The 26,733-nt window shown below is 34.5% G+C and overlaps 1 protein-coding gene across 9 annotated transcripts in view; it reads left to right on the top strand.

The window, feature by feature from the left end:
* LOC105333531 (serine/threonine-protein phosphatase 6 regulatory ankyrin repeat subunit B) overlaps nucleotides 1-26,733 on the top strand; it is a 122,774-nt gene that overhangs the window by 7,491 nt on the left and 88,550 nt on the right. The window contains exon 1 of one of the 9 annotated variants that reach the window (XM_066068901.1): nucleotides 1,163-1,291. The exons of 4 other annotated variants lie outside the window; for them this stretch is intronic. Coding sequence is in view for 4 of the 5 variants with exons in the window: in XM_066068881.1 (XP_065924953.1) it covers nucleotides 1,169-1,291 (123 nt within the window). In the remaining variant the exon portion in view is untranslated. Of the gene's footprint in view, nucleotides 1-1,162; nucleotides 1,292-7,121; nucleotides 7,272-26,733 lie in introns of those variants that run through there. 4 more of the 9 variants (XM_066068881.1, XM_066068922.1, XM_066068893.1 and 1 more) reach the window with 4 other exon arrangements.

Here is a 26,733-nt window from a genome sequence, read left to right as displayed (position 1 = left end):
ATATTATATTCATTTGATTATATTTGAATAAATGATAATATACGAATTTGAAAAAATGATAAAAATTTCCTCATGAACATCAAACACGTTAGAAAGAGTTTAACATTCAACATTTTTTAAAGAAATAAAATGTATATTTGATACAAATAAAACGTCAATCAACACAATTATAATTACACCCACTAAGTATGTTTCTTTTACTTCTAACGGAAACTTACTGTCATTCACAGCTGTATAAAAGGTCTGAAATCTACGCGACCCAATTCTAACCATGCAGTTAAAATAACCTAAGAAAAATCACGAATTGCACAAAATAAACATAATAAAGTCAGACTCAAATTTCCCTAGAAGACGTTATCCGTGTCAGGGGGTTATATAATTTTTCTGCAATGATCTTTACTTTCAAAACCCTCATTAATCATCAAACAACAAATTTGTTGTGTATATTAACATCTTTTTTTTAAAACAAACAATACATTATTTTTTACAAGAACGTGCATTTAACTAAACTTTTATTACTGTACACCTGAACCTGATATAAAAAAAACAGGCATGTCGTAATTTTTCTGCAATGTCGCTACCATCATATTGCGCATGAATCTTTAAGAAAGCAATTTATATTTTATATAAATTATTTAAAATAAATTGACAAAATACAACGTGAAAGACATCCTCATGTACCTGAATATTAAAAAAAATTAGAATACCCAATAACCAATATTTGCTTAATCCTTTAGAGGTTATACAAAATTATTTTATAAGTTTCTGAAATTATGATAAGAAATATACAGTTTCTATCATTCTAAATTAACTCTAAGACTGCGATCATGTGTTCATGGAATAAAAATCTACTTTTGATATCAAAATACATGTTTGATCTCTGCAAAGGCCGGCGTTCTACAAATATGACTAAATCTCAATGGACATATTAATACAAATTGGTATTCAATCTCCAAAGATGGATAAAACTTAAATTATTGGGTTTTTTTCTCCCACGTAATGCTGATGCATGGATATTCTTTTTGGTCCAACAAAGCGAGAAACCAAATCTCTGTCTAATTATACGCATATTTTTAAATGGCACAAAAGAATTCAGAGAAAACATGCATAGAATGTGCAGATGAGGTTTTACCTAAATAAAGATTTCTGTACGTTCAAAAGTGCTCTTATGAAAAAAAAACATAGGAAGCTACAAAGCATAAACCCTTCTTTAAAAGTCATGAAACTACAAGCACCATTTTGTTTTTTACGATCAGTATTCTTTTTGTTTAACTTTCCACTTTGCCAGCCTGTAAGTATAAACTTTTCTTAACTTAATAAATACAAGACGTCAATTAATACGGTATGTACAAATTTTAAAAAATAGATACATTCTAGGTATTTAAGAGAGCCGGTGTAATGAAGAATAATGACCCCCGTAGAATATTGACCGGGGGTCATTTTTCTACGTAGAAAAATGACCCCCCGGTCATTATTCTACGCAGAAAAATGACCCCCCGGTCATTATTCTACGTAGAAAAATGACCCCTTTGCCTGAAGAATAAGTGTCATTTTCATAAAAATGAGCACACTCCACATGAAGAAAAGTGACCCCTGTAGAATAATGACCCCCTTGTAGATTAAAGTTTTTCAGTATATTTTTTATTATTTGTAAAATAGTCTTTACATTATTGTAATTTTTACTGCTGAAGTTTACAAAAAGTAACAGAAATTATAATTCATATTCCAATAAACTTAAAGTGAAAGAAGGGGTATATCTTAGAAAATAAAAATCCTTCCGTTATATCAAGATATTGACGTATTGCATCGGGGTATGGCTGTCATCTTAACAATTACATTTACATATATCTATGGTGTTCCGATAGGGCCACTTCGACCTTAGGGCGAAGATGCGAAGTTGCAAAGGCGATAGTGCGAAGGCGAAAGAGCAAAAGTGCGAAGATCCGACGACGAAGCGCGAAGATGTGATTCCTAAAGTGCGAAGGCGAAGAGCGATACTTCTATCGCTCCTTCCCAACTTTGCAGTCTGGCCTTCGCACTTTCGCCTTTGCCTTTTTGGATTGCATTCAGCAAGTCTCGGTCGATTACATAGAATTTAATACAGGCACCGTACTCGCCAAGGTTTTTCGATTAATCCATGCTTTTATTGGTACGCATGCGCTAGGCCATCGCGCTTACTATGAATGTTTTAATGTGTACATGTAACATATATGTTTACTAGTGCTGGCTATGCGTAATCATTATCTACTCCACACAAAATTAAATGTCCGCCATAATGTGTACAATGTCATATGCACTTCCAGACTCCTGTCACTTTCCAGCCGTCTCTTTAACGTGGACCAGACACAGTAACAATGTAATTTCATTATGCGACACTCCTTGCTCATGCATGGATCTAGAGGGGGATAGCCCCCCCCCCCCGGAAAATTCAATATTAATAATTTCACGCAGTAAAAGGGGAGAGGGAGTCCGGACCCCATCCCCCTGGAAAATTTTATTTTATAAAAATAAAATTTCCAAAATATGCCTCGGAACCCTTTGAACGATGGAGAGCTCTGCAATTATAAAACATAGGTAATCACAGATTACAAAGCTCACCGAGACGATGCATCACCTTTATGAGGCATCACCTTTATGACACCACCTTTATCATATGATATCATAAAGGATGGTTTTCATATAATTTATATGAAAACCATCCTTTATTATCTTGGATATTCATGGATTCTGTTTTGAAACAATATCGTATATCATCTGTTAAAAAATTGTATGTTAATCATATGTCCATATGTTAATCAATACAATAATATAAAATTAAAGTTGCATCCTATCATAATTACAATATATATCATATAATACCATAAAATACCGTAAAAAATTGTGAGATATGATATTGTAACGTATGATATGACATTGTATTGTGTTATACATTATTGTATTTGATCAAACAATACAATATTATAAAACATAATTCAATATAGTATTATATGAAACAATATCGAACTGCAATTATAATACATCATAACATTGAAACATATGATATTATATTGTATAATTAAGCATTGAATCATTATTGTTTGAAAGATGTGGTCTCATAACTGCAACGGTGTGTGCATACATGTACATACGCATTATGAAAATTTGTTTGCACTCATTGTTGCAGTTATGAGACCACATTTTTCAAAAAATAATGTTTCAATGCTTATATTTACGTTTTTTAAACATGTATTTCCTTACCGCAAATATGATTTTTTTAAAAGGTTCTGTCTTATTCAACAAGTATTGCGAAATTAATGGCCACTGGAACAGCCACAATATGCTGACAAAAATAGTACGCAGCGTTTTAAATTCTAATAACACAATTTTATTTTTCTTTCTGTAATGAATTTACTCTTGGTACTGTATCATATTTGATACATGATATGATATTGTATTATATAATACAATATAATTTGATAAACATTGTATCATATCAAATGAAACAATATCATGTGATGAATTAAAATATAATAATAATACAATCATACTGTACACATTGTATCATATGATACAATAAATTACATGTATATTAAAATCTCATAAAATACAATTTCATGTGATATGATAATATATCATATAAACCAATATCATATTATACAATATCGTATGATACGATATTTTATAATATTACAATACCATAGGGATCACGTTACATCATTTAACAACAACTACATCTATCTATCAAGCAGGTTTGAGTGAGGTAGGAGATTTCTTTAGCATCCTTGATAATGGAGATCAGGCTCTGGATCTGAAGCAACCTCTGCGTTTCATTTATAATATAGTTAAATCAACTATGCAAGCTATCTATCTAGCTATAAAACATGTGACCTGTTCCAAAAAACTAAACCTCATCAAGAATCATAAACCTATGGCTCTGATTCAGCATTCAAGCCTGTCAGGTGCATCAGTATCATAAGACTATATCAATGCAAGATTGGTGAAGTTAGGACCAGTAATAACTAAGATATCGTCATCAGAGGGCACCTGTTTCAAAAACTTTAACCAGCTCTTAAAATCTTAACCTCCTCAGGCATCCGAAACCTGTGGCTCTGATTCAGCATTTAAGTCTGTCAGGTGCATCACTATAATAAGACGCATCATCCATACAAGTTTAATGAAGTTAGGACCAGTAGTAACTAAGATATTATCATTAGAGGGCACCTGCAACAGAAACTTTAACCAGCTCCATAAACCTTTACCTCCTCCTGCATCCGAAACCTATAGCTCAGATTCAGCACTCAAGCCTGTCTGGTGTATCAGTATCATAAGACACATCATCCATGCAAGTTTGGTGAAGTACGGACCAGCAGTAAGTTAGATATTGCTATCAAAGGGCACCTGCAACAAAAACGTTAACCTGCTCCAAAAACCTTAACCTCCTCCAGCATCTGAAAGTTAGGAACCAGATTCAGTAGGTCCAGATGCATCCTCCATGTAACTTTGGTGAAGAGAGGACAAGTAATAGCTTAGACACAGGAGCTGCAACTAAAACTTTAACCAGCTCCGAAAGCCTACGGGGGTGTAGCATATGCTCCCATTGACTTCGTCTCGGTGAGCTAAAAAGGCGAAAGCGCGAAGATTCGAAGGCGAGGGTGCGAAGTTGCAAAGGCGAAGAAGCGGTAGTAGTATCACTTCTTCGCCTTTGCAACTTAGCACTTTCGTCTTCGCATCTTCGCGCTTCGCCATCGCATCTTCTATATTCTTCATATTGTTCATGAATTATACTTGCATTGAGGATTTCCGCAATACAAACTGCTGGGTATACAAGTGCATCACCCAGAATTAATGATTTAACCAAAATTATGAAAAGTTTACTCTACTGTTAGGCATTATAACCAAGCTAAAGTTAGAGCCATTACGCCAGTAGAGGTTAACGGCCAATAAGGAAAATCGTCAAAGTACTGAGAGTACTCGTACAGAAAATATATTTTACTTTATCCTCGGCATACTTTAGTAAGTTTAGTTAATATCAAGATGATTAATGCATCAATAGTTTGTATGAGCATTGGTAACGTTGGATACAATAAAGATCGTGTGATCAAAATCAAGCGGGATATAAACCCCTAACATGGGTCCTAACCTCTTATCAACGCTTTTAGAAACAATCTTTTCTTATTATAATCGATCACTGTTTATTATCTATTAAGATTTACTATAGTCAGGTACTCTTCACAAATTTGCTCTAAAAGAATAAAGTCTATCCATGATTACCATTACAACAAATGTTTAGAATATTGATGTTCATGTATTACGAAGAAGAAAACAAAACTAACGCAGAATGCTTTTTTAAAAAATCACTTTTCCCAAGAAATGTAAATAAGAGGTATTCATATTCCTATGTTAGCTGCCCCCTTAGTCTTTTTCCATAAAGATATATACACGTATTATTCTTCGATTGATAATTCATTCACCCATGAATATTGCTTATATTATTACAACAATTATTCTTTTATGATTATTGTTCGTTAATTATCACACAATATCCTCATTGTGTATGAATTTTTCTGTATATGCGTCATTTCCCGCCGTTTGTCGACGAGAGAAGTAACGTAACTGTTAACAATCAATTTGTGACAACGTAAGAGTGTTTTGCGTGTGTTTGCTACGGATAGGAAAAACTATATACAGCGATTTATTTACAAGATCGGTGTTTATAACTTCAAAATCAGTTGAACAGAGTGAAAAATAAAGTAATTTCAAAGTCATATCTTGGATACGGGGTAACCAATTTCTATTCATGTTTACGGGGGGGGGGGGGGTCATTTTTTTATGGGGGTCATTTTTCTTCATGTTAAACATGAAGAAAAATAACCCCTGGGTCTTTTTTCTTCAGAAAAATCCAATTATTCTTCAGCTAGGGGGGTCATTATTCTACGTAGAAAAATGACCCCCGGTCATTATTCTACGGGGGTCATTATACTTCATTACACCGGATAGTCGAGGCTATTTTTATAACATTTTATCTCCTTAAGAAGAAGATATCTGTATAAAGATATAGGAAAATGTTCCAATTTAAAATCTGAATTTTACTTAATATTTTTTCAATAGTACTAATATTTGATAGCAAAATAATATTTTAAAAAATTTGGATAGATCTGATGGTGACTTTGTTGACCATCCAGCCTCCAATAGTACGGTAATTAGTCTATTGATAACTGTATATACAATTTTCTATCGATATATCAACGTGAACATTTGAATAGACTCTTGTCACGTGAATTATATATTCGATGTTTATCTGCCATCTTAATTTATTTAAAATCTTTTTGGTTAAAATCATGAAGATAGTTTTAAGAACCATCATAAATCATCATCATGGTTGCATGTGCCTACAGTATTTTAAAATATCTTTAAGTAATTGTTGGCCATGTTGGAGAGCGGCAGTCAGGGCGCTCGTACCACCGACTCCCGACCTAGCGGAATATTGTAATAATTAAGTTTGCGGAGTTTTAATAAATCTTGTAAAACGAAAACCGACGACTTATACATTTTCCGTGGGTCACATTGCATTCGTTGCTATTTTATGATGTCAGTAGAGCTTTAAATCCATTCAACGTAATTAAGTAGAGCGTAGTTTCTTTGTTCTGTTTTATACACTTCTCAACACTTGGAATTGACGGTCTAAAAATGTTTTAAACATCCTGTTCTTTGCATTAACGAGGTGTTGGTTTTCTTGCATTTTTTCTTAGTGCACACTTCTCGTATGACCTTAAATCACTCCACACTCTATATAAAGAATACACAAGGGAAGAATCGAAAGTAGGACACGATTTGTATACAATGTCAAAAAACAACTTATTTGACAAAAGTTACGCAAATCCCCCCTCACAATGTTGCAAATATTATCAAAAAACACGTTCATATTGAAATATTCCTTATAAACTCGGTAAAAAGCGTTTTTATCTCATTAAAATCTGAAATCATAAGGGTTTTTTCTCCCGCTGGTGCAGTAATGTCCTTCATGCACAAACAGAGCGGGACACTAATCATCTGATTATACCCACATTTTTAAATGACAAAAGAATACAGAGAAAAACATGTATAGAATGCGCAGCTTGATTTCACATGTGCAACGAGTTCTGTACATTTAAAGGCGGCCTCAGGAAAAAGTAAACCAGAAAACTATTTACCTTGAGTTCCATCCTTCTTTTAAAGCTGCCATGAAACTACAAACACAGTTTTGTCTTTTACGATGGCTTATATTTTTGTTTTATTGTTCATCTTGCGAGCCTGTAAGTATAAACTTTTCTTCACTATATACAAGAGACGATGCTAAACCATATTACATGTATTGTTATTGATATAGATTAGCTTTTATTATTTTAACTCAATATTTAAAACTTTATTCCTAGATTTCAGCTAGACTGCATAAATATATAAGGTCTATACAAGTCGGAGAAAATACAGGCATCCTGTATATTTAATATTACAGAAATTAGTCTATCAAAAAATCGATATACAATTTATATCCTATCTGGGCTATATGATTAGAAATACAATCAAATAATCAAGATACAAAATCATTCTATGGATTTAAACAAACAATTTTGTTTGTTACCACTGTCGACGACAGCCAACTATAAAATTACTATAGAAGTATAGTACCCGGTCAGCTGAAAGTCACCAAGACACTTATTAAGTCACAAAGACACTACGAAGTCACCAAGACACAAGCTACAAAAACAGGGTTAAGAACTGAGTGGTCTAGCTAACAATTCTGTTGCTTTCCGACACAGCTCAAATCCCTGTTCTCTAAACCTTTAACCGAAGAATTGGTCTAATCAGGCATCATTTCTATTGGGTATACTGATTATCACTGATTGGTCAAAAATGGAGGCATCTGATTGGTTAAACACATGATTTTAATCCAGAAGTAAAATCATTACATTACTTATATACCTCTGTTAAGAACTATCATGAATCACCATCGGGTTGCGTTCGCAACGGTGGTACGGGCATACGAGCATTTTGAAATACAATTGTCAGCGTTAGTTAAGGCCCTGTCACACCAAGCTGCGTCCCCCCGGCGTGTTCACGGCGTTGTAAAATTCATGGAATCGCCGAAGAATCGCAAGGAAATTTCAGAAAAAAGTACAGTTTTATTTGAAAATTTAACAAGTGGAGTCGTCACGGCGTCATGACGGCGACCGAGGCGTTCTTACGGAGCTCCCACGGCGTGTAACTGCGTTTCCACGGAGTTCTACTTGGCGATTAACTGCACTCTCGCTGAGTCTCCGCCGAGCGCTCTTGACGTGCTAGGAATTTTTACCGCGCGTCCACGGCGTGCTCTGCGCGCTGACTGCGTGCACAAGACGTTCATTACTTCTTGGTAGGTTAATGTTGATTTGTACAATTGTATGGGAAACAAACAAGAATTTACAACTAGTAAATAAACTAGAGCAAAGCTCGTTGCAAAGCAACGAGTGGGTCTTCCGTTAATGTTTGAAGTAAAGCTGGAAGTTCCTGTAAGAAGCAGAGCTCTTAAACCATTAACAAGTGTAACTAAAATAAAAAGATGATAAAAAACGAATTATTCCTGGTACGACTTAACAAAATACGAATGATTTTAAGTACGACTGAACAAAAACCTTTCCGATTTACAGAACGACTGAATAAAAAAAATTCGAATGTGTTCAAGTACGACTTAGCAATTATTTTTGGTACGAGTTAATTTTACTTTGAACATTAAGCTATTTCTTAAACCAAGGACGCGGAATCAAAATTTCCGGAAAAATGAAGTTTTAAACCCCGATATCTCTGTAATGCATTGTCCGATTTTGAAACGGATTTCAGTTTCGTATTTAGCATAACGAACTCTACAAACCTAATAAATATTAAAAATTGAAAAGAAATATTCGAAAATTTAAAAACACTTACGGTTTTGACCGGAGGTGACGGAAACTAAATTCCAGCCTTATGTCCAAATAAAATTGATAAATACTTCAACACAGAAAATTCCAAGTCTGTATCTTCAAGCGTTTTTTAAAAACGCCCTGGACAAAATCACTTTTTTAAAATTTAAAAATTGACGTAACGTTAAAACGGAAGTGACGTTGTAGTTCAAAATTTAATATCTTTGAGGCACGTGAATGCTTCATGATCCCTGAAAGTAGCTTGAGTTCTAAAATCGTATAAATCTCCTGTTACGCAGGACTACCGCCATGTTGGTTCGAGACTTCTACTTTAACGCTTTTGGCTACTCATTCTATAAGCAATAATTCATGCTAAACGCTGTACTGGAATTTTTTCACCCGAATATGTTTTACTGTTTGCAAAAATTTGTAAACACAATTTGGAAAAATATGGCATTCATCGCTGTGGTAAGGTACTACTTAAGACTGACTAAACAGGCTGATATTCAGACACATTTATCTGTGCTCCCATGATAATTTAGGGGCGTGTTCCTGTGTCTGTTATTTCAATACGCAAGCGAAAACCTTTCACTATTGTATATCGTGCGGTGACCGCATCAAAATCAGAACAGGGATTGTTTATTTCATTTTGTTGTGGAAACTGATAAAAATGACATCACATTATTATTTTTGTTGGATATATTGCAAGAATCAACAATATGATGCTAAAAGTATACACTCTGTATGAGATACACAATTACCGGTATATGGTCGGCTGTGCACCCGAAGAAGGACTGCACTGTCTGTGCAAAATAATTTAGATAACTTTGTTAAATTGCACTCTTGTATTTTCTAATATAAAGTGTAGTTTCTTGAGGATCATAAAATATATTTTCACATTGTTAATTAGAAATTATTTTAATAATAATTCTCTAAAATCTATTGTGCAGGAATTGCAGTAAAATATTATAATATTGCAAAAACTATATTGCTCAAAAAATGCTGTTTAAATGAAATCATGTATTTGGGAAAACTACCCCATTTATATTCTATGACATTTATACACAGGAATCGGAATTAAAACCACTGTTTTACAGCGTCCATAACATATATCATACAAATTATCTAATAAAGCAACTGCAATGATAAATTGGTAGATTGTTTTTCCATCTCCGAATCCAGTTCGAACTAGTTTTATTGCTTACGATTCAAACAGATTTTAGTTGCAAAATCGTTTATCTTTGCTTAAATATATCGATCAATACAAGTGCCGGGTCAATGATTGTTTGAGCATATAGGCTGATTTTTTCATTGAGAAATAATAATACTTATACAATATACAAGAAACTTAATATGGCCATCCAAAAGTTGAACATTTTCCATTCTATCAAACTGTCAAAATAATATAGTAAGGATATGATACATGTTTGTAAAATTGTACTTCAAATACAGTGAAGTTTGATAATGTATCCTCCTATCATTAGGCAACACGTCTTTGTTTCAAGCCTAATAACAACGTGCATTTTCACAGAGATAGAACTACAGCCTCATGGTAACTGTAAAATGTGGAGAACCTACCTGTGTGTGCTTCTATTGGATTTGAGATATAAACATGGTCTAATGTCGTTCCCCCCTCTGTAGTAAAAAAATTTACTATCTGTTTAAACCCGTACTTAGTCAGAAAAGTTTGTATAGGTCCATTTGACTTTGCATCTTCGTTCACATCTCCCAGTAAAATGCACGTCTCGCCTTGCAATCTTACAGTATCTAAGAGAGATTTCAAAGATTGCAAGAAAACGGTTACGTTCAGTGTTGGTGGTCGATAAACATTTACTAGCACTATGTTTTTTTTCAACAACTTGACAACAATGGCTTCAATGTTTTCGACAGAATGATGAATAATCTGTTTTTTGTCATCGTTTTCTTTAAGATACAAAGCGACCCCGCCACCTTTTGAATTGTGTAACGACATGTGTTCTCCGCTGTTGCGATACGCCTTCATTCTTGTAAGATGGTAAAACTGAAAGCCACTTAGGCGTAGATGCGTAGTATCTTGGTCAGACCGTAACCATGTTTCTGTTAGACAAACTACGTCTGCATTTTTAAATCGCTTGTCAACTTTCATGTGGCAAAAGTGTTTGTTCAAACTTTGAATGTTATGATGAACTACTATAGTGCTGTTAGAGTGGGATTCAAATGGTTCGTCAAAATCAAGCTTTTGCATGTCATTCATAGCGGATTTAACATCTGGGTCAGCATACAATTTTTTTAACAACTTTTCTTTGTCATTCGTTTCGATGAATAATCCTTCTTTTGAAGTAACTCTCGTTAATGCCACATAAGCTTGACCGGGAGCAAATGTCTTGTCAAGGTTTACAACAACTTTGTCTACAGTCATCCCTTGAACCTTATGAGCTGTACAGGCCCATGATAGTTTTAATGGAAACTGGTGTCTTACTATGGCGTTTGATTTTCTCACAACTATTTCTTCTTGAATTCTTTCAATCAAAACCATGTTTCCTTTCTTTGTTCGCTTTCCAGTTTTTCTACCAACGTTATGACTATCAAATACAACAGCTATAGCTTTAACATTTGCTTTTTCTGCATCTGCATGTTCAAAGTGGGAAATGTATCCCATAACTCCATTGACTAAGCCATCTTTGACATCGCAATTTCTTGTCAACATGACACGAGCATCAGCAGCAAAGAGTAACGAGCTTGATAAACTGTCATTTTTGGTTTGGCATGGTTTCTCTCTGAGGCAGAGTTTTCCTGAAGTTTTATCTTTTTGATAATCTTTTGCATCAATCTCTTTAAAGTCTTTGCACTTCTTTCTCAACATATTCAAATTGTATGTGTTCACTTCATCATTAGTTGAATATACATGAAGAACATCTTCAGGACCTTCTCTGATGCAATCGTTCACTATGATCATTGTTTCGCTTGCTAAAGGTTCTTGTGAAGTTCTTGTACGGAGCAAATTTAAAGCTCTTGCAAATGGGACATCATTGCGTTGACGCATTATCTCAGTCAATTCGACTTCATGGAATAATTCTTGCCAATGGTCAACTGGATATGATGCATTTTCTATATACAGTCTCTCGTCTTTTCTTTGTTTCACAGGTGGAAGTTGGAAAAAGTCACCAACGGCAAGTACACTTACGCCTCCAAATGGGTCCTTGCATTGTTTGATTTGCACCAGTCTCTCGTGAATGTAGTATAAAAGTCGTTTGTACACCATTGATACTTCATCTATTACAAGAATCTGCAAGTCTGAGAGTTTTACTCTAATTTCACTTAAAGTCTGTTCTTTCAATGGTTCGTATGGCAGTGGCATGAACTTTGTCAGAGAGAAAACACTGTGAATTGTACTGCCACCAATGTTGAAAGCAGCTGTGCCGGTAAAAGCAGTCAGCAACACTGATAACGCTTCTGGTGACGACAAGCTCCTAGAGAAAAGGCGTGTTGCTTCAAAATTAATAGCTTTGACAATCTGACTTTTTCCTGTTCCTGCACCTCCTGTTAAGAATATATGGAATGGCGCTGGGTTTTCATTTACTATTTTTCTGATACACCAGCCTCTCACGTAGTAGAACACTTTCTGCTGGATTTCATTCAAGTTTTGCACCATATTTAACATTTCCTCATTAGAGACGCTTGTTTGTTGAACTTGATACAACACATCAGATTTGTTCAAGACATTTGGAATATCTGGTATATCTCCTTCAATATGATCGAAATTATGCTGTGTAGATTTCATCATGACACATTCATCTCTATTCTGTTCTGTCTCGGGACATAGATTTGCCCATGCATCTTCAGGTTCTCCGATGTTTTCATACAAATCTTGGGCTTCATCAATAACATTCTCATTCTCAGCAAAGCGAACATGGTTTGATTCAACAATAACTTTCACTGGTTTTACAGATCTGGTGCCAGGCAATTTTACACATCCCTTGTCATAAAAAGTTGCGTACGTATCAAAATCTTTCGGTTTTAGCTGTGATTCATTCCTATATGGTAGGAAAAGCTGTAGTCGAGATTGATAGAATTTCTCTGGTGTCTTCTCTGCGCTAAATCTGGGATATCTCACAACTGCCTCTTTTGTTCTTGTTCTTTTCTGAACAAAACCTTTAGAATTTTGAAGTTCAAAGACATTTTTGTTAACTCCTTTTGGCACTTGTGATTTGGCAAGGACGCGATAATCAGAGCAGAACTCGGCTAAACACATGTTATTAAAAGCCTTATTGTCTGGTCGGTTCTCATACCTTTCAACAATGTTTGTCATGAAAATTTCGTCGTCTTCATCTTCTTCTAAATCATCTTTAGCAACCTGGCGTTTGGGCTTCATTTGAGAAAGCGGTTTTGTCATACGAGTAGGATTTTCTCCAACTGGTATAAAGATTACTTTTCTTGAAGCTTCTTTCATTCTCAAATTACAAACTCTGTAGACAGCTTCTTGCGCAGTAACTTCTCTGTGTGTCAAGTATGCAGATCCAATTTTTTTTAATGTTTGTTTGGCATCCAGATTTCCTTCTTGGGCTTCAAGTTTTGTTTGTTTCAATAGCATTCCCATTTCCCGTTCAGATTTGGAGATGTATGAGACTATGTATACGATGCAACTGAAGGGATCCAAAACATATTGTATATCCATGTTTGCATCCCAACATTTTAAAAGACATGGGTTGTACTGATTTGTCCACAATTCATCTGGTTGCCTTTTGAGAACAACTGTTAATTTTTTGGACAAAGCATTTAATGCATTTTCGTATACTTCTTGATTCAGACAAAGATCATTGAAGATATCCTCCGTTGTTTCAAATTCATGAGAATCACTTTGAATTTTATCCCAAACACCCAATAAAATTTCCTTTGCTTGAGACCTTGTAAGATGTGAATTAGTAACATTTTGCACCTCTTGATTTCCTGCTGTTTCATCATTTTCATCGTCATCAAGCATTTCTGTAATAAATGTGCGTTCTGATGGAGGCCTCGGAAAGTTGAATCTACATTCTGTTCCATTCTTTCTGCACGACTTTGAGTGCTTCTTACTGTGTTGTTGAACATCAAGTACAATACTTCTCAGTTCCGAATCTTCATTTTCAGTTGGTACTGCACATGTCACGTATTTGTCGATAAATTCAGCCACAGCTTGCTTCCCATCAACACCTATCTTTGGAGCATTTTCCACCCAAAACAAACAATGCATGTGTGGTGATCCTCTTTGTTGAAATTCAACCCTTTGAAAGAAATCTGCTATTTTTCCGATAGGTTCTGACGGTGAATGGATAACTTCTCGTTGAAAGATACGAAACCTGTGTTCGAACATTCTGGCAACAGTAACAGGATTGCTACGCAAAATCTCATTTTTTTCTGTCCAGTCTAACATATCCGGATTTCTTTCATCATTGCGCTGTTTGAGCAAAGAACTGATAGCATCGTTCCATCTATATTCTGCTGAAGAGAACGAACAAAACCACGTTGGAATTCCAAGCTGTCTTAGCATAGCAAAAAGATCTTTTTGAATTGCTGACCAGTAGGCAGGGGTACCTCTTATCGGTTGCATAAATCTAATTGCTTCATCGCTCCTCAACAATTTTGATAGAATTTCTGGATTTTTTAGCATGTCTGAATTTATGACTTTTCCTTTTTCAGTTTTGGTAATCGATTTCCGAATGGAAATCTGAGTTTTTTCAATCACTTGATTTAATTCAGACATATACTGGCTGAAGAAAATGTAATTTGTATCTTTTGCAAATCTATTATCTGCATTCATCAGTCTGTTATTGAAGTATCGAGCAAGTGTCAATCGTTTATCTCTTTGCTCATCAAATGAGAGTTTCCCTGAAGGAAAATGCATCGGAAATGTTTTTGCTTCGTTTCCTTGTTCTTGGAGCATCCGTACCGGATTGTTTCCTTCTGCAGGGGCAATATTGAAGACATCATCAAAAAAATGGTCTAACACTTCCTGTGCAATATCTACAGGTTGGAGACAGCTGTCAATTGCTATTTGTAACTGTTCGTCATCTTCCTTTGATGTTTCAACTTCAATTTGTTCAGCATTTTCATTTGATGTTTCAACTTCATCTTGTTCAGTATCTTCTTCTGTTTCCAAACTCTCAATGTCTCTATTTATAGAGATTCCGGCATACCATCTGTTGTTTTGCTTCAAGTAATCAAGTGCAGTGACAACATGAGTTGGGTTTATGAATTGATATTCATAGAAACTTTTGTAGCTCAGTTTTCTCTTTAATTTAACTCGGAGCAAACGGTTTTCATCCTTGTTTAAAGGTAACAATGTTGTTTTCTTCAAATCAGATGGCACACAAACAACAGGACCATGAATATTCTTCTGTCCACCCTTTGGAAGAGCCATGACTTTCATGAAAGGTATATGTAAGGAAATCAAATGCTGTTCCAAACTGTTTAAGCGCGAAAGTTCTTCAGGGACAGGCTCGAGAAACATGTCATTAGCTGCAGCTTCGGGTGGAATTTCACCAATAATTATTTTTCGGTGGCATGTATAGCAAATCCACAATGATGACTTTGCACAATTTTCTGTGCAGGATTCTTTACAATGATGCAAAAACGTATCTTTAATACAAGCATTTGCCACTTTTGTCGATTTTTCACTTTTGGCATAAACTTCTTTATTGCATATCTGGACTTGAGTTTGAAACAACAACCGATGGCAACAACAACAGGCAAAATCTGGACCCCGAGTAGCATTTCTTTTGAATAGATTTATAACTTCCTTAAAGTTTTCGAGTTTGATTTTCTTATTCAACCTTGTTTTCTTTGACCTTTCTTTTTTCTTTTTCTGAATACGTGGGCTAGAATGGTAGTAATGCTTGCTGTTTTCCTGAGACTTCAATCTGAAAGTTTCATCTGTTTTGTATTTCAATGAACTTGTACGAAGGAGCTTTTCTCTGAATTTTACATCACTTGTATATTTCTGTACGCTAGCCCTTTTAACCTTTTCTTTGTGAACATCATCCAAGCGATATTTAGTGATACTTCGTTCTTTCACATTTTCTCTGTGTTTCTCATCTAACTTGTACTTTTTTGAGCTTCTCATTTTCGTGTCATGTCTGTATGTGTCATCAGTTTTGTACTTCAGTTTGCTTGCATTCTTACAGGTTGATCGATGAACACTGTCTGTCTTATACTTCAAAACTCCCTTTTGCTTAATATTCTCTCTGTGTTCTGCATCAGTTTGATAGCGAAATTTTGCTTTTTCTAGCACTTGTTCTCTGTGATCATTGTATTGAGCTCGACTTCTCTTCATCATTTTGCACTGATAAGCTGGATTACTTTGGTATCTCTTTTTATTGCTTTCTTTCAGTGAAATTCTGTATTCATCATCTTCTTTATACTTCATTGAGGCTTTTAGAAGCTTTTCATTTCTGAAGTCCGAATTTCCTTTGTATTTTTTTCGATACATTTCTCTTTTGTATTGATTTTTCTTCTTTCCTTTATCAATATGTGCTCTTCGTTTAGAATGTACATCTGTTTCTTTACACTTCCAGTCTATTTTCCTATTGTTTTCATGTAGAGCAGATGATTCACCGACATCAAGGACAACGTCATAATGATTCTCATTTTTGTGGTTTAAATACAACCCATCGTGTTTTGTTTGGAGAGATACATAGATGTCTTTTCCAGAGAATTTGAGCCAATTGCCGTTTGAAAATGTGAAAATATTAACAGATAACATATCTGATAACGCAAGAATTTCTAATTCTGTGGCCCAGTTTCCTTCTTTCTCCATCACAGACACATGACTTTGCATTGATGATTCATTCGGTCTCAAAAATGACTGAAACTTATCGCCATATTTCAGAACATGACTGCATATCGCACTTCGAATAGCATGATGATGATTTTCTGAACATGTTAGACAATATGAAATAGCTCTGAAAAAGCAATTTCCATCTGCAGTGATATCTTTGCATAACGTAGGTATTCCACAATCTTGAGTTGGCCTTTCAGATGTACAAGCATTTTCCATTACTTGAGAAAACGGTATTCCTAACTTAGTGCACGACTCTTGTTTTGAAGCTTCTGACAGAGGAACAAATTCAAACCTATTTTCTTCTCTATGAAGAAATACAATTTCATCATCATCATCATCATCATCATCATCATTTCCATTAGATAAATCCTCACAATGAATCGTTTCATTTTGTTCTGTAGGGGCATTGGATATTTTGTTTTCATTTTCCACTAATTTTGCACAACATTTTGCTCCTGTTATATTACATTCAACAGCCCTTGAATACCCCATAGAAATTGCAAGTTTCTGAATATGTTTTTCTAATCCCTTAACATCTTCAAACAAAAGTCTTGTACTTTTTCCACTACTACTGAATAAGCCTTGAGGTGATCTTGAATGAGAATCAAATGTAAAGTGCAATCCATTTGTTTTACCAATAAGAAATGTATTTCCTCCAAAGCACACAAAACACCCACTTGACTTCACCAAAGCAATTTGTAATGCCTCATACAGAGGGTAAGCATTGAACTCTGCATAGCATGGTTCATCACCATTCAAGCTAATAATACTTGCTAATGTTGAATTTGAAGTAAATTCAAATGCTCTGTTGAAACACTCAAAGAACTGTGGTAACTCATCTACTAGTAAGTATCTATTATGCATTGAAGAACTTCTCTGTAGATATGTGTACATTTCATCACCTGTAGCTAAGATCTTGTTCATGTCTTGTGTAGTCCAATGCCTGCTGCTTTTAAATTGTTCAAAAGCTAGTCCAGCTAAACAGTTTGCAACGCACTGAGTACCAGCATTGTCACCAAACATAGGATGAGCCTGATGAAAGGACCCCTGAACAGATTTTTGAAAAACTGTGTTGTTTACATTACTGTCATTCTCTTGCATAAATGTACCATTTTGAACAAACAATCTATGATGAATATCAATTTTCTCAAATGAAGATTCAGGTTCATGTTTTTTGATGTTCTCATTCATATAACCATTGTCAATGTCTGATACAATTTGAATACCATGTTTCTGGTTGCTTTTTAGCATATTACTATTCTGAATCTCATTCTTTGATAAAACTTCATGTCCACAGTTCATATCAATTTTTTCCATGTCAATATCCATTGTTTGATCATAACACATCGAGTTTTCAGTGACCAAGTCAGTACTGTTTTTACGTTTAGAAGCCATTTTCAAAACTGTCTTTGTTCTCTCATTGTTTTCCGTGACCAAGTCAGTACTTTTTGTACGTTCAGAAGCTGTTTTGAATACTGTCTTTATTTCCTCATCTTTTGATATACTGCTGGACCCTCTTAGCACGGAGGAGTCCAGCTGCGCCTGACCTGCTGGGCTAGGCTCAAAGCCTTCATCATGCCCAGGTACCCTCACAGGAGTACAAACCCACGCTGGGGAGTCAGGGGACGGTGCCTTTGTCACGTTTTTGACAAACAGACGGCTTCTCCGAGGAGATGGTAACCTCGGAGCAGGTGGATGCATTTTCACACAAGGTGAGGCCTGCATCCTGGCCAGGGGTTTTTCCTCATTAGATGGAAACCCCATCCAACCAAACCCTGGAATATTACCAGGGGGGGCTGAGATAGCCCCATCTAATGACCCGCAAGAGTCAATAGACTCTGAAGTCTCATCTGGTGGTGCGACGTCAGAAGAATTGGCCTGCTGTTCTCTTTTCAATCTTTTCCTCGTCTTATCTTGCTGACGACTACGCCTATTATCTAACTTTGCTCTCTTTGGCATCTAAAATATAAAAAAAATCTGCATTGTAAATATTTTTTAATTAAAAAAATTCACATCTTTTGTTTAAATAAAACAGTTAATGAAATGAGTGTTTAAAATAAAATGAAAATTGAATGGTGTTGAATAAAAAACTACAAATAACTAGAAATCATTTAAAATGAACTTCAAAAGACCTCTTTAGGCTTATGTTGTGAATACATTTGAAAATTTCTTTATTCTAACTAGCATTTCTTGGTGAAATTTGTCAACTTAAATGTTCATTATCATTACTAATCCGAAAGTCAGTGATAGTCCATATTGTCCTTTAACAAATAATTCATTAACAAATAATTCATATCATGTCTCTTATATGTGCAATAACTCTACATGTATTTACTTTTATAATGAAATTAGGCTAAAAAATTTATTAAAGCAGCCAAAGGAGAGGTGCTACACAAATCAGGTGCCTGTGCATTGATAATTATATTATTATTACATCACAAAGAGTATATTTCATGTCTTTCATTCATATTAAGGAAACAAATTCTGTTTCATTTGTGTCTACCTACACTGATTTAGCATCACTTGAGTGAAATTTATGTTATAGATTTGCATTTCTGTCATTTAGACAAAACTGATGATTTTTAATGCAATATAATCTGTCCATAACCTAATGCTGGATGATACTAAGGCATTATACAGGGAGGAAATGGGAAATTATTTTAGAAATACACTGTATAATGCAATCCAAATTTCCTGCAAAGCTAATGTACACTTTTTATGCTTTTCAAGAGAGCTTAATGAAAACTTAACTAGTGGTTTCAGAGGATTGTGTTCACAAACAAATCATGGTGCAAGTTTGAAAGTTCATTCATGGTAAAAATACAAACATGAGGCCTATAGGCCACATCGCTTTTAATTTAAAAAAGTAGTACTAGTACCAAGGTTCTATCATGCAAATCCCTCTATTGTTTCCACAAATAAAGAGATTCTAAAGAGTTACAACATAATGATGCTAACAGCAGTAAAACAATCGGTGCTATTTTTGATTCATTAAGTAATTCCACATTTTTTCCCACGATCATCAACTGTCTTTGTCCCTGCACCATTTGCATTCTCTGTTCATCTGTATTTCAAACACTCTGGTAATAAATATTTTTGAAAAGTCGGTTCAAAACACCTTCGACCAATAAAAAAGTAGAGTCCGAGTTATTTCACTCTGACAATTTCAAATCTCCATAGCTAATATTTGGAATTTGTATCTACATTTTAAAAATACTTACACATTGCTTTGAGTAATAGTATGGTATTTAAAATTTCAAAAGCCCCTTACAACAAGTTTTATGACTTGTTTAGTAGCCCAACCTTATGTTTCAGTTCCCAGACTAGCTACGGCTAGAGTTGAACCCTGCCAAGAAGAACTAAATTCATATAAACGCTAACCTACATCAAACTTTGAACCCCTTGTGTGGCCCCAAAATTGGCTTGGACCACAGCCCCAAAACTGAAAATCATTAAATGTTAAGATGGTTGCTTATTCGTGATACCATATATCACAACATTTGAGTTTTTGAGAATAATCATATTAATTTGCTATGAAAAAATAGCAACTACTACCCGAAACTTCCACGCAGTACAACTGCATTAGAGCTGGCTGTGTCGCTTTGCCGGCATCAAACACATGAATAAGGACTGTTTAGTTTTCATTCACAAAGATTTATATAATGCATGCAAGCATATATTCATGCGTTACTAACAAATGTTGCTTGTATTTTGATTTAATGAACACTGTTCGATTCTCTACATATTTGAATTGTTTCGATTGATTTACTTTCTTACTTTCTATCTCTCTTCTCTCATTCAAGTCAAGTGCTGTAAATTTTTAACTCTGCCTACTACGGTCCGATTGGACAAGGGTCAGTCAACATTTTTTAATCAGCGAAGATGCTACAGCAAACAATTACGTAGTTCACTAACCTGTATATAGGGTTCAGGGGTAAACCCAGAGATGTTGATAGTGCATTCTAATAAACTGCAACTATAATTAACGACATATTATTCAGCGTGCTTTGAAAAGAATACTTTTTTTTTTTTAATCTGGCTCCACCGTCAGCTAAATCTTAAAACCACTCAACTCATTCCCCAAATCAAATCCTTTTTTTTAAATTATAAATTTGAGATCAATACTCAGACTTGAGACTGAGTATTATATCGACTCCAGAAAAGCTGGTGATGATGGGGCCTGATGAGGCCCTATCTCGCTTAGCCAGCTAAGCAAGCTCTCTTTCTCTCTCTCCATATATTTAAATAAAGTCATTCCAAACTAAAGAATAATTTCAAATATTAGTATATATAAGGGTATCAATTGTTTTTCCATTTGCAGTACACTATTTTTAATGCAGTTGCACGTTTCAACCTCTCTCTCTCTCTCTCTTTAATTTTAAGAGTCTGCGTATGTTTAAGCTAAACTTTTATATAGTCATTTCAATGATGCATATTATTAATACTTAATATATATTATAATAAATAAGCCAAACAATTGTTTTCCGACCTGCAGTGTACTATTTCTAGTGCAATTGCACTGGTTCTATCGCATAAACAATGAAAGATTAACAAAATGACTCCAAGACAGCACAAATTTATACTATTCACACAAATATTTTTCTCTCTCTCTATTATATTATTGTAAATTAAGAGGAAAATAATGACCTTCAAGTGGGAAATCTCACTTATTTATCAAAAGTGTGAATCTATTGTAACAATTATCATTTATCATTCCATTTCGAAACAGATGATACTAAAATGCAGAATGCAAAACTCGGTTGAACCTGGTAAAATAATAATATACACTTCTATTCTTGTAAATGAAGACATTTTGTCATTTAACGAGGCCGGGTCTAATTAGTTCTGCCCTAGATTTTTTAATGAAATTTTTTACCTGAATTTCTACTTATATAATTATTATTTTGAGATTAAAAAATAAGACATTTACCACATCGTTTGTTTAGGGGGTCATCTCAAAGTTTATTAATCTTTAACATAGGACCCTATGGGATTTCGCTTTAAATGTATCTATTTTGCAATTTTTTTTAAACTTCTGCCCTAGGGATTTCTTTTTCTGTTCTACATATTAAAGTTACTGCTAAAAGGCATCAAATGGTCAAATAGAAAAAACCTTTTACCTCCTGGTTTGTTCCAGGGGTCTTATCAAAGTTGATTTTTGTATGCCCAATTTCCCAGATTTGTCAGATAATGGCTATTTTTTATTTGACAAACGCGGAAAAGGTGATCTTTATAGTATTATTTAAGCATTCAGACATATTTAAGTAATAAAAAAATATATAACATCACATATTAAGGGTCATTAATATAAATTACATGGTTACCGTCTTGAAATATATGAATTAAGCTATATTTAGGCGGGTTAAGAAAACGTGACAGAGGGCTAGGCTTGCTGAACCCTCTTCACGTTTTCGACCCGAGCCCAAATATAGCTTATACTTCGAGACAGTTATGTTTATTCCACAATATAACATTAATTTTACGCATTAAACGAGCCTTTTTCAACAAATTTCGCTGAATATCTGCAGTTGAAACTATCGCGCCATGGCGTCAACCAAGCAAAAAGATGACGTCACAATACATATGAAACGCTGCGCGAAAGCGTGCGTACTCGTTCTGTACTCGGCCTCGTTAAGGTCAGACGACACGTTCTTCAATTTTAGATAACTTTTTCCAGGAATTTGTTAATGGTTTACTACTACTTTGACAAGCTTTCTTGCAAAAAATTTGGGTACCTTACCAGTCATTTCTGCAAAATACTAGAGTATGCAATTTCCTATATAATCTTCTTGAAAATACACTTGAGTTGCTGATATAAAAATAAATACATCAACAGCACAGCAAAATTCACTAAATTAGAACTATATCTCCGCCGGGGCAGGGCTTTGAACTCACGACCTCTAGAACCTATACGCTTCTGACAATGATCAGCCACGGTTCTAACCACTCGACAATGTACACACATAACCAAATTCAAGTAAATTTTGATCATTTTTAAAGTAATTATAAAATTAATATTAATTAATATTAATATATATTATTGGAACCTTTATTACGAGGAGATACAAAAAAGATTCTCGTGGAACGTGACGTCTGACCTTAATTTCAAATACCTGCACTAGAGTTACTGTCTACATCTTTTGTATTTCAAAATAATGTAGCTAGATGATATATGTATATCTAGTATATTGGACTTCCCAACACAGGTAATTATCGTAAAATAAATCAAAAAGACAAAAACCTACTTTTATTTTCATTAAACCAGCTCAAAATAGAAAAAATGACAGAAAGATGGTGAACACCCTTCTACACATTAGTGGGGTCTAGCATCAAAATATATATTTCCAATAAAGCAATATTGAATAACTACATAAGAGTTAATACATTTTGCAGGAGCTTATCAAGAGTACCGTATATATATATATAAAATTTAAAATTTGACAAATGTTGAATGAATAAAATAAAATGAGCCAATGTTTTTAAAATACATATGCGAATGTAGTTCTGATTGCGACAGAAACTATATGGCAAATCATCATGCATCTAGCACATACTTTAGATTGAGAATAATTGGTTTATAATAAAATAAACAAACAAGATGAACAAATAAAATTCGTAAAAGCATGACTTTAGTTATGATGGGAAAATTTTCTAGTATGGCACTCGTTCACTACCGGTAATTAAGTTGATGGTTTCTTGTGCAGGGCGAGTTCATCATGCATCTATCAGGCATATAATATGGATTGGACAAGAAGAGCAATTCGATTTAAAATATAAAATTATGCATGCACTCATCCTTTCAGATTGCATAATATTTTTTTTAGACCACTAACAGATTGGAAGTTAACCTTATACATAAATTTGTGAAACATGAATATATTCTGTAAACAACTTTACATCTACACGAATTAATGATGTTCGTAAACTGGGACTTTGCATTAGGAAAAGAAGGGGGTTGACTATCCCCCATTTCTTGATATTAAAGAATTCTTTTATGTGAAATTCATATTTCGGACAATGTTCAAAATTGTAGTGAAATTTGACTAAGAAAACAGAATTTAGAAAAGAGAAACAATGCATTACAATACCTCTGTGAATATTTTCTATGTAAAATTACAATGAATAAACATGCTTTTCTATTCAACAGTGGAATAGTTTCTGTGCTATCTGCCCATGGTGAATAGTCATCAAAACTATTAACTAAAGCCATTCGATATCCCTCGTTTTTGTAATCCGGACGATAGTGAGTTCATTGTCACCCTTAACAGCATATATTTTCCTCAGCTTTGCCTTGTAAGATAGTTGCAGTCTCGGGGGACAACATATCTGCTATCCTCCTCATAAACTTTGAATATGTATACATTATTCACCCTTTCAAAGTTTTGAAATAATAATTCTAAATGTATATGTGTCATGCATACCTCTGTTCTAAAATAAAATTGTGTTCTAATATTAATTTCTCCGACATCGGTTATCAAACTAATGATGTGGCAAAAACTGTTCAGTCGCTAAAACCTAAAGGAGTAATAATTAAAAGGTTTTGCTAATGAACTCTTTAAATTTCACCACAACATTTATTAATTTCATTGTTCCAGTTTCACTCACAAGCAAGGCAATTAATTTCAACAGTTGAATATTAATCTTCAAATATTTTCACCAATCAAAGACAAAATCAATTAGTTCCAGACCAATGCATTCATACAGTTTTCTCTGCTCCGACTCAATAGTACGACAAATGAAACGCATACGAGTAACCCAAAACTGAAGATATCGCTCGTAACAAGAACGATAACTCTTGTTAAAAATTTCCCTGTTTACATCCTATACAAAAATCCTAAACAAATTGTCTCATTTAAACAAAAAGAATTGAAAATACTTTCAGATGAACAAGAAAATCAAACAAATTCTGGCCAGTAATAGTTTTATGCCACATATGGGAAAGTGTTTACCCGCGTCAACTGCGTCTGCATGTGACCCGTTACAAAACAAAAACAAAACTTACGACTACGTCTATAGCCTGCGGTAATAAGCAACAAAGGAAAAACCATGTGTTGTGGCTTCCCGAATCAACTTTCCAAACTTTGGCCAATACTCAATCAGTGAATTTATAAACAATACATAAATTTAGCAGTTGGCGTTAATAACTCAGTTTCACTGGTAATTATCTGTTCGACCTTCACCTTCGTATCAACCAGTGGTTAACTCGTACGATAATTTTTTCGCAAATACACAATTAATATTTTCAACAAATTAAACCGTTTCAAAGAATAGTCGTGAAATATTATCTTAAAAAACACAAAACAATGAATTATGTAACTGTCTGTGCAAAACAATGAATATCTTCGAGTTGCTAAGAAGAAAGCATAAGTGTTTACTATTATCTTAACCAAGTCAGCAGGAATAAAAATTTCCGGAAAAATTGATTTTTAAAGTATTATATCTCAGTAATACATTGTCCGATTTTAAAAAGAATTTCAGATCTGTATTCAGCATTAAAAATTCAACAATACTGTTACCTATTTTTATTTCGATGAAAAATTTGAAAATTTAAAAAAATCGGACCTACTTCCGGTTTCGAGGAAAATAAATCAATAAAAATTTTAACCCCCCAGTACACTAAAGAATTGATACATCTATCATCAGTGAAAATTTCAAAGCTATATCTTCAAAGTTTATGGAGATTTCTTCCGGACAAAATCACTTTTTTTAAAATTAAAAATGGCCGTCAAATTTGAACGGAAGTGACGTAAATGCTGAAACTTTGACATCGCTGAGGCACGGTAACTTTACAAAGGCTCTGAAAATTTCATTGAAATCGGATAAAAACTTTTTGAGTTATGAAGCCGAGAAGGAGTCAGAAAAAAAATAAAAAATAAAATAATAATAAAAAGAAACCGAAGAAAAACAAGAGGGTCTTCCGTTGAAAACGGAAGACCCTAATTATTTAAAAATATTTTGATTTTATGAAAAGGTACATTGTAATTGAAACATAGTTACTTCTTAACAATTTGTGAAGGACTAGGATTAAACTCTTAGTAGCCAGATCTACAAAAAAGATCCGTTATTAGTTGTTAGAAAACATTGAAAAGATGTGAAGACATCAGAACCAAATGGCATGAATTCCATCTACGTCCATTGATAGGTCTTGGAATATTAGCAAATGCTACTTTTTACATAGTCATCTACATCCATTTTGATAATTATAACATCGCTTGCCATTGCACAACAGCCATTTTTCGAGTTTTCGTGGTCTCGATGACAACGCAGTAGAAACGCCGTGGGAGCGCGGTATAAACGCAGAAGAAACGTCACGAGAGCGCTCTTTGGTGTCGCTGTGTGAACGCAGCCAAATGGAAAACAACTTGTTCAAACACTGTGGATGCGCAGTGAGAGCGCGATAGAAACGCAGTGACCCCCATGTCTATGTAAAAAGTAGAATTTGCTAATATTCCAAGACCTATCAATGGACGTAGATGGAATTCATGCCATTTGGTTCTGATGTTTTCAAATTTTTTATGTTTTCAAACAACTAATAAAGGATCTTTCTTTTATTAGTTTAATCCTAGTCCTTCACAACTTGTTTAGAAGTAACAATGTTTCAATTATAATGTACCTTTTCATAAAATGAAAACAATTTTTTAATCATTTGTTTACTAGTTTTAAATTCTTGTTTGTTTCCCATACAATTGTACAAATTAATATTAACCTACCAAGAAGTAAAGAACGTCTTGTGCACGCAGTCAGCGCGCAGAGCACGCCGTGGACGCGCGGTAAAATCTCCTAGCACGCCATGAGCGCGCGGCGGAGACTCAGCGAGAGCGCAGTTAATCGCCAAGTAGAACTCCGTGGAAGCGCAGTTACACGCCGTGAGAGCTCCATAAGAACGCCTCAGTCGCCGTCAGGACGCCGTGACGACTCCACTTGTAAAATTTTCAAATAAAATTGTACATTTTTTCTTAATTTTCCTTGCGATCCTACGGCGATTCCATGAATTTTACAACGCCGTGAACACGCCGCGGACGCGGTTGGTGTGACAGGGCCTTAAGC

The sequence above is a fragment of the Magallana gigas genome, chromosome 1 (assembly GCF_963853765.1).
Source record: "Magallana gigas chromosome 1, xbMagGiga1.1, whole genome shotgun sequence".
NCBI lineage: Eukaryota > Metazoa > Mollusca > Bivalvia > Ostreida > Ostreidae > Magallana > Magallana gigas.
This window is presented reverse-complemented; position numbering and strand designations above follow the sequence as displayed.